The sequence below is a fragment of the Carlito syrichta genome, unplaced genomic scaffold (assembly GCF_000164805.1).
Source record: "Carlito syrichta isolate Samal-C Ts95f unplaced genomic scaffold, Tarsius_syrichta-2.0.1 Scaffold113659, whole genome shotgun sequence".
NCBI lineage: Eukaryota > Metazoa > Chordata > Mammalia > Primates > Tarsiidae > Carlito > Carlito syrichta.
The window spans coordinates 20,531-29,961 of record NW_007057755.1 but is presented as its reverse complement, the minus strand read 5'-3'; the positions used below and the strand labels follow the sequence as shown (position 1 = coordinate 29,961).

Below are 9,431 nucleotides of genomic sequence, written 5' to 3'. Positions count from 1 at the left end.
GCCCTCGTCATGCCGGCCGGGAGCCAAGGAGGGGCCCTCCGCCCACTTCGGGGGATGGCACTCACTGAGGTGCAGACCCGCGGGCCGGCCACCATCCTGCGCCTTGGGCTGTGGCAGGACGAGGGGCAGGGGCCCACTGTGCTCTCAGCCCTTGGAGCAGAAGCCACCGCTGGAAGGAGACGCGTCTGCATCTCCAGAGTCTTGTCCTTCTTGCCACCGTGTAGCTTTTGCCTTTGACGGCGCTTTCTTGTCCCCACTAGGAGGGCCGTGCCGTGTAACGTCAGCACAGCTGGCAGCACAGCTGGCAGTGTCGTGAGTCCACCCGCCCTGTCCTCCAGGCAGGTTCTGAAGTCCTGGGTTCCACACAGACCCCTTTTCAGGGCCGGGAACTTAACAGCATGTCCTTCTCTCTCCTCAGTGTCCCCAACTCCTGCCCGGCCAGTCCCCGTGGTGCCGGGTCCTCCGGTTACCGCTTCGTCCAGAATGTGACCTCCGACCTGCAGTTGGCAGCAGAGTTTGCAGCAAAGGCCGCCTCGGAACAGCAGGCAGACACGTCCGGAGGGGACAGCCCCAAGGTCTGAGCCCTCCCCGGTGCCTTTGATGCACAGAGTCAAGATCCGGCAGGAGGGGCCCAACATAGGCAGCCAGGGAGCCAGGAGCACGACTGTACTCAAGTGTACGTCACGGCCCGTTAGCAGCTCAGTCACAGTTGGCAGATGGAGCACTGGCCTTTCGTCCTTTCTGTGCCCCCGGGGCACGGCTGGGCATCTGCTGGTGACTCGCTGGCACTGTCGGTGAGGGCCTCTCCTGCTCTGCTGCTGACAGCACAGCTTCAGGGCTCTGATGACAGCTCCTTATAACTTTGTGTTCTAGTCCCTTTCCAGCTGCTCACTGTTGTCAAATCAATTTGCTGAGGAGGTGTAAAAAATTCAGAAATAAATTTTGATGAAAACCTGATTTTTCATTCCCAGAAGGCAAAAGCAGCTATTCCTAGGGTAATACAAGCACATGGGTGGAGTAGTTGGAGGTCACTGGGGTTGATTTAATGGAGACAAGTGTGTCCTTGTTGGAGGGGTCTTCTCTGTTAGCAGGCGACCAGTGGGAAGATGACCCAGAAATGTCCCTGGAGTGACACCCTGAGCTCTGTTTCTGTTTTCCACAGGACGAGTCGAAGCCGCTCTACTCGTATGCGCAGCTGATTGTGCAGGCCATTTCCTCGGCGCAGGACAGACAGCTGACACTCAGTGGGATCTATGCCCACATCACGAAACATTACCCCTACTACCGGACGGCTGACAAAGGCTGGCAGGTGAGGGCCTGGGTCCCGAAGACTGGACTGCAGTCAGATGCTCTTAGCACAGGAGACCCTAACTGGCACATCGCTTCATCTAAGTAAGCAGAAGGAGATAAAGAGAGACGAGGTACCCCATGGTTGGCACATGACACAGCTCAAGTGCATTGGAGCTGTCGACTGTGGCGTCTGAACTCGTCTTTTTCCTCAGCCTCCCTCCTCCTGATGCCTAGTCTGGTGAAGACTGGTGTAGAACTGGCTACTTTTTATGTTCGCTGTGCACTGCAGTCCTGTACTCACTTGGAAACACACCGTGCATTTCATTTAAGTGTGGCGATCTGCATGTGTGAATTGTGGGTGGGACTATAAGACCTTTTCTATACCAGCCGTGATGGGCATGTCGCACTCGTCTGTGTTTTCTCCAGAGTCCCTGTTTTCCATTCACGCTAGTTTACGCAGCAGAAGCTTGGAGCTCTGTAAGACTAAGTCTTTTGTTTGTCCTGAACAGACTTGTAGACTGCAGCTTGTCTTTTTGTTTTGCTCTTTCCACGAAGAGCGGTGGCGAGGCTGTGCTGAATCTTGCTAGGACAGAACTGCCACTGTGCTCTCGCTTCTCTGCGAAGCACAGCCAGGACACCACCCAGGCCCTGCTGAGTGGTGGCCTGTCCCTCTCACCGGGGGTCCTGCATCGATTCTGTTCCGATTGGGCAGCAGGGACTTGTCTTCTGACTTGTTGATCACCACCAAATCTCTCTGCTTCCCCGCAGAATTCCATCCGGCACAACCTCTCTTTGAACCGTTACTTTATCAAAGTCCCACGTTCCCAGGAAGAGCCTGGGAAGGGGTCTTTCTGGCGAATAGACCCTGCCTCAGAAGCCAAACTCGTGGAGCAGGCGTTCCGAAAACGGAGGCAGAGAGGCGTCTCCTGCTTCCGCACCCCCTTTGGGCCGCTGTCCTCCAGGTAAGCCCCCTCTGCACTGCTATCCTCAAGCTGTTAGGAGAGTCAGCCTTCTGCAGGATACAGACCTTCGAAGGCAGCACAGTTGACCCTCCATGTCCAGGGGTTCCACATCCATGGGTGCAGCCAATCATGGATCAGAAATACTCAGGGGAAAAAGATAATACAAGTGAAAAAAATACAGCATAACAACTGTTCACATAGCATTTGCATCGTATTAGGTTTTATTCTTTAATTTGTAGAGACAAGCTCTTGCTATGTTGCCCAGGCTGGTCTCAAACACCTGAGCTCAAGCAGTCTTCCCATAGTGCTAGGATTACAGGTGTGAGCTGCCATGCCCAGCCTGTATTAGGTATTATAAGTAATCTAGAGATGATTTACAGTATATAGGAGGGTGTGTGTAGGTTATATGAAAATACTACACCATTTTGCATCAGAGACTCAAGCATCCATGGGTTTTGGTATCGTCTAAGGTCCAGGAACCAATGTCCCACAGATAGTATGGGGGAGCTATATTATTTTTGACATTTAAAAACTCCACCTTTTTTTTTTTTTGAGAGAATATCTCAGAACCGGCGAACTTCTGGAGTAGTTAGTAAGTGAATAAGTGAACCACTGACTGTCTCTCTCACACTTTAGTTCTCAGAAGTGGAGATGTGTGTAGTGATGGGAATGGCGTCTAAAGCCAGGAGTCCCTGGATACGGCTTGCGGTACTTTTTATGGAACAAGCTTTCTATCGGAGTGTGTGAGAGGACCCGGTGAGGAGCCATCTGCTCTCGTCCCTCATGGAGAGCTGAGTCTTTGAAGGGACGGGCGAGGAGTACAACGGGGGAGCCCAGAATCACCTTGGCTCTCAGCAGAGCTGATGCCCAGGAAGGTGGCTCTGTCTGCTGCCAGCAGCATCGACTGTCTCCCCGGCCACCAGCAACACAGGCCACTGCCACCCACCTGGTTGTGAGGGCCTCTACCTGCCCAGCTCAGTCCTGGCCAGACCCAGTCAGAGGAACGCGCGCTGCCATTGACAGCCACATGAGCCCTTCCCAGGGTCGCCCATCGGATGAGTCTGTCCATCCCTGGTTGAGGGAGGAGCTCTCCAGAGAGGTGTTCTCAGAAATCCTTCATGTGGAAGGAAACATTGGCATTTAGCGTTTCCCACTGCAGAACTCTGTTTCGAACGTGATTCTGTAAGAGATCGTGTGAATGTCTAAAATTGATTTCTGGTACAGGATCTGGCATCACAATTCAGATGAATGAGTCATATCAGTGAGGTGAGCATTCAAAAAGTGTTTTAACATCACTTGGGGGCCAGGCACAGTGGCTCAAGCCTATAATCCCAGCATTTTGGGATGCCGAGGTGAGAGGATTGCCTGAGTCCAGGGGTTCGAGACCAGCCTGGGCAACTTGGTGAGACCTCGTCTCTACAATAAATTAGCTGGGTGTGGTAGCGCGCGCATGTAGTTCCAGCTACTTGGAAGGCTGAGATGGAAGGATCATCTGAGTCCAGGAGGGTGAGGCTGCGGTGGCCATGAGTGTGCCACTGCACTCCAGCCTGGACGATGGAGTGACACTCCAACTTGCAAAAAACAAAACAAAACAAGACATCATTTGGAATGTTTCCCTGAGCTCAGATTTTTCAAAACACCACAGTGCTTAATAGGAATGAAGACAGAATCTTATTAAACTGTTTGCTAGGGCTGTTGTAGAAGTACCACAGACTGAGTGGCTTAAACTACAGGTATTTATTCTCTTGCAGTTCTAAAAGCTAGAAATCCAAAATCAAGGTGTCCCTTGTGGTTGTGGAAGCAGATGTTATGCCGAGTAGAGTTTGCATGGGAGGATCAGTAAAGGAAAACCCCCAGGCCAGGAGGTGACACAGCAGGAGCTTAGGTGTGAGCTGTGTCTTAGGAAGTGGAAGATGCCCAGCTTGACTGGCAGAGAAGATGGGTTTGGAGGGAGGCGGTGATGTGTGTTGTCTTTGGCGGGAGACAGATCCCAGGAGGGGGCGTCATTTGACTAGCAGAGAATGAGAGTACGGGTGTGTGGACTCTTTTTGGTGGGAAGGCCATTACACGCCGGGCACAGTGGCATGCTCCTCTAGTCCCAGCTACGCGGAGGACTGAGGGGGGAGGATCACTTGGGTCCCAGAGGGTACAGTGTGCTGCAATCGCACCACTGCCTCCAGAGTGAGACCCATCTCTATTTTTCTTAAAGCAGCTTTTTAAAAAAAAATACATTTGAAAGAAAATAATTAGGCCCAGCACTTTGGGAGGCCAAGACAGGAGGATCCCTTGAGCCCAGGAGTTCAAGGCTGTGGTGGACCATGCCACCGCGCTCCAGCCTGAGAAACAGAGTGAGACCCTGTCTCTAATAATACATTTAAAAATGATATGTTAGAGAACTGGGGAGTGGCCTGGCCACACTGGTTTGGGAATTAGATACGTGAGTGTTGAAATAAGCAGACGAGGCCTCTGGGTCAACGGATGCAAGAGCCGAGTGGCCTGGAAGGGACAGCAGGCTGGACTGCAGGGTGGGGCGGGGGAGAGGAGTGCCTGGGCCTCTGCTTGGGAGTCCTGGACGCCCAGTACCACCACAGGGGCCAGGGGGCACTGCACATGGCCGAGGTGTGTGTGGCGCAGATTGTGTGATGCAAAGACTGGTTTCTCCCCCAGCCACACCTGGCGGGCCCAGCTTCCTGCCCTTCGGGGTCAGTGCTGAACGCTCCTGATTCGCGTGTCCAGCGGTGTGGGCGGACTGTTGTCCCTGTCATAAGTGTTAGTGTAATGGTCCCCAATAAGAAAGCTGATTCTGTTTCCAGGACTGGGTCTTGGCTGTGCCACAGCCGTCCCTGCCGGGCCCTCGCTGGCAGCAACCTGTGGGAGCCCTTCACTTTAGAACCAGGTTAATGATGAGAGGAGTGCCATCCTGGAATTGTGAGGGATGTAAGACACACAGTCGTGTTGCCCTCGGCGGCAGAGCCCTCCTGTGGAAGGGCCGTGCCCCTCAGACAGAAGGCTGGACCTTTCAGGAAACAAACGCTCTGGATTGCAAGGGTTCCTGGGCAGCCACAGATAATGCCACTCCTCCCTTCCCTTGAGTGGAGCCTCAAATACTGGGCTCATGTCCCCACCCAGAATGTTTATTGGAAATACCCCGGAGGACAGTGACCAGGGTCCTGCAGGGGGATGTGGATGGCACCATGAGGGGTGACGTTTGTTAATATCCTTTCCATTCCTGAGCATGTTTACTTACTATGTGGTCTTTTCTCATTCCTTTTCAGGAGTGCCCCAGCGTCACCCACACACCCTGGGCTGATGTCCCCCCGCTCCAGTGGCTTGCAGACCCCAGAGTGCCTGTCTCGGGAGGGCTCCCCCATTCCACACGACCCTGACTTTGGGTCAAAATTAGCTTCTGTTCCCGAGTATCGGTATTCCCAAAGTGCACCCGGTAAGGAGTGGTTTTGTCCTCTTACTCAATAATAGAACCCAGTGGAGCATGGGTGAGTTGAGTGTGAGGATCACCGTACTCTCTCTGTTCCCCTGTCCAGGTTCCCCTGTCAGCGCCCAGCCAGTGATCATGGCTGTGCCTCCCCGACCATCCAGTCTAGTGGCCAAGCCCGTGGCCTACATGCCGGCCTCCATCGTGACCTCCCAGCAGCCCGCGGGCCACGCCATCCACGTCGTGCAGCAGGCCCCCACCGTCACGATGGTCCGGGTGGTCACCACCTCTGCCAGCTCGGCCAATGGATACATCCTCGCCAGTCAGGGCTCGGCGGGGGGCTCCCACGACGCAGCAGGCGCAGCCGTGCTGGACCTGGGCAGCGAGGCCAGAGGTAATGCAGCCGCGGCCGGCCGCCTCGGTAGGACGCCCCGCGTGGCCCCTGCTCTCCAGAAGGTGGCGCCGTCAGCCTGGGCTGGGATCACGGAGGCTGGCTCGCTCTGGCGCCTCTTCCTCTCGGCCTGCCCCTTGGGAGCGCGTCCTCCCGAGGCCACTTGAGTTCACTCAGACGCTGTCCTCCGCGTGGCCTGTTGCCCTCAAATGCACAGAGCCGTGCCCTTGAGCTTTTTCCTTTCTTCAAGCGCTGTGAAATTAAGTTGGGTCCTGTATCAAATTGGAGTGCGACCCTTTCTGCAGGAGAGAGCAAGCCCGGGAGGGTGACCCTCAAGCGCCCCTCCCGCGGCGTCTCGGTCGTTCACAGTAGAAAGTGGTCGTGGACTCTTGGCGTAAACCTGGATGGCTGGGCACTCGTAGGTCGATGCTGAACATGCGAGCCATCCCCTGGAAGGCGCCCTCGGGAGCACTTCCCCATTCGGCAGCATCTCCTGCTTGTTACTTACCGCTGTGGACTTGGTCTCGCGGTCATGTGTGATGCTGCCACGCGAAAGCTACGTCTTGGTGAAGGAGGCCCAAGCCGCAACCCTGAAGCAGGTCGCTTCGTTCCAAATGAGACGTTCTCATCTGAGATTGAATCTGGGCTGGTTAGAGTGAAGGCGTTTCAGACGCTCTTCTGAAACCCTGCTCTGCCCAGATCCTTCGTGCGTGCCCATGCCGCCCTCACGGCCTCTCCGTGGCGACTGAGTCATGAGGCCCCATGCCGGTCGGCAGCTGGGCCCAGCGTGGGGCTGACATGCTTCTGTCCGCAGGCCTGGAGGAGAAGCCCACCCTCGCCTTTGCCACCATCCCCGCTGCCAGTGGAGTCATCCAGACTGTGGCCGGCCAGATGGCGCCAGGCGTCCCTGGACACACGGTCACCATCCTGCAGCCCGCTGCTCCAGTGGCCGTCGGCCAGCACCACCTTCCGGTCCGAGCTGTCACTCAGAACGGGAAGCACGCCGTCCCCACGAACAACCTAGCCGGCAGCACGTACGGTGAGGCCTCGCCCCATTCTCCAGGCTGCGCGAGCTCTGGCTGTCCCAGGTCGGGGGAGGCTAGTTCTCTCCGGTGTTGCCTTCCGTCCAGGCAGCTCAGTCGATGACTGAGCACCTGACGATGCTAAGCGAAGAGGAGGAAAGGAAAACCAACTCTCGCCACCATCTAGAGTTGACACCCCGCAGTGTGGGCGGGTCAAGACGGGCAGAGGAGCCAGGGAACGGGGTGCAGGGGACTGGTGTCAGTGGGCGGCTCAGGGCGAGCGCATCTCTGAAGAGAGTGAGGGCCCGGCCACTGCTGTCTAGTGGAACCCAGAGAGAAGCAGCAGCCGGGGCTGGGTGGTGGGCTGGCGGTGGCTGGGACCAGAGCACACCTCCGGTGGAGCTAAAGACAGCGGGCCAGGAGGTGAGGCCGTGGGTCTGCACAACAGAGCAAGGGAACAGTGGCCGAGCAGCGTGAGGTGCTGTCAGCCGGGCCAGCCAGCGTGCAGGGATCCCTGGGCCTGTGGGCTGGCCCTCGTGTGGGTGGTCCGGGCCTGTGTTCAGAAGCACAGTGTGGCCCTAGCCAGGCCGCCAAGTAAACGTTTTCTCCCTTCCCTAGCCCTCACCAGTCCCCTGCAGCTCCTGGCAGCCCAGGCGAGCTCGTCGACGCCCGTGGTGGTCACCCGGGTGTGTGAGGTGGGGCACGAGGAGCCCCCGGCAGCTGCCGCGGCCGCAACCACCCCAGCCACCGCCACCGCCGCCTCTGCCACTGCCTCCGCCTCCGCCTCTGCCACCGGGGAGCCCGAGGTCAAGAGGTCCCGCGTGGAGGAGCCCAGTGGGACCGGGGCCACACCGGCCGGGGTGATTGCAGCTGCCGGCCCCCAGGGCTCAGGTACCGGGGAGTGAAGCCACCTGCCTGTGGGTGGCATGGGATTCACCGAGCGGCGACTCGGAGTGGGCCTGGCGGTACAGGCGGCTGTGCCCGCGGACGGAGGAGAGCAGCCCGTCGTGGCCCACGCGCCTAGCGAGCCGGCACACCGGCAGCGCCTGAACACACCCAGCCCTTCATTTTATCTCCTGCCCTCCCGTGATTTTAGACAAAAACACATAAACGAGTTCAGACAACTGATTGTATGATTCTGGGAATTCTTTGCTTTTCCCCCTCCTCCTTCAGTTCCGTCTCCTCCCTGCTGGGGCGCTGGCAGAGCTCTGCCTCTCTGAAGGAGGATGCCCCGCACTGCAGCAGCTCTTAGAGAACAGCCTTCGCTGGGGCCTGGACAAGACGCAGCGTGGACAGCCAAGGCCTCCTCACACAGGAGGGTGGGTGCCAGCTGGCAACAGGCTGGCACAGGCGAGAAAGGCGGGGCCTGCTGAGCCCTGGCTGCCTCGCAGCACTGATCCGAACAAGACAGGAAGTATTGAAGTATTGGCATTAATTGGTGGGGTCAGTTTGGTTTTGGACCCCAAATAGTTCTTGTTTAAACATGGAATTCAGGCTTCATAAATCTGAGACAAACACAAAAGAGATCATATATTTTTGAGGATCCATCTGAAGACGTTTGGCAACTGTGTGTCTGGGGTTCGCACTGCGTTAGCCCCCGAGAAGCATGAGCCTGCTGCTCTGTCTGTTAACTTCAAGTAAGAGCGACAGTTTCCTGGAGGATGTTCAAGGTGGAAAAGTCTTTGGTTGGAAGTTCAGCTCCAGCACTGGCCTAGCCTGGACCCACCTGGCACGACAGACATCATGTGGCCCAGAAAAGTAGGGGCTCCTGGTGCCCGGGGCGGGAGGAGCCGCCTGCTCTGCAAGGAGGGCCTTCCGTGTTCCCCTGTGGCTCTGGTGTCCCGGTGCTGACGGACACGCTTGGACACAGCCTGGCCGAGCGGACCTGCTCATGCTGCTTGCCGCCAAGTTACAGTCCCCACACCACCCCAAATCTCTGCTATTTCTTCTGCCTGGAGCCCAGGGGCTGGGGTCCGTTCACAGAAGGGAAACGACCTCCCAACAGCCGCCAGCAGGCCTTTGCCTCTCCCGTGCTCCGCCCCTCCTCACTCGGCTGCACCAGAGGACAGGATGCTCCAGCCGGTTGAGTGGCTCTGTGTCCCACAGGCATTCCCTCCTGCACTTCAGTCGAGATCTCCAGTGACTCTTGAGCAGTGTTGAGCCAGCCTGGCCCTGTGCTCAGCCCGACGTGGGCCTGAGATTGGGCTCCTCCACTTCTCTTGGAAGTGTTGAGCACGTCTGTGTCAAAACCAACTTTACAGCTTGCTAGTCTCACTGGCATTGGCTCTTCCAGGAGGGGACCAGTGGCGCGAGTAATGGTGACAGATTCGACA

The 9,431-nt window shown here is 57.0% G+C and overlaps 1 protein-coding gene across 1 annotated transcript in view; it reads left to right on the top strand.

The window, feature by feature from the left end:
- The window catches only part of FOXK1 (forkhead box K1), a 16,076-nt gene extending 8,060 nt beyond the window's left edge, over positions 1-8,016 (top strand). Inside the window, exons 2-8 of the mRNA XM_008072018.2 lie at positions 419-575; positions 1,163-1,309; positions 2,059-2,252; positions 5,528-5,694; positions 5,795-6,079; positions 6,891-7,115; positions 7,717-8,016. Of these exons, the coding sequence (XP_008070209.1) occupies positions 419-575; positions 1,163-1,309; positions 2,059-2,252; positions 5,528-5,694; positions 5,795-6,079; positions 6,891-7,115; positions 7,717-8,003 (1,462 nt within the window). The 3' untranslated portion in view covers positions 8,004-8,016. The remainder of the gene's footprint in view (positions 1-418; positions 576-1,162; positions 1,310-2,058; positions 2,253-5,527; positions 5,695-5,794; positions 6,080-6,890; positions 7,116-7,716) is intronic.
- The last annotated feature ends 1,415 nt before the right edge of the window (positions 8,017-9,431 follow it).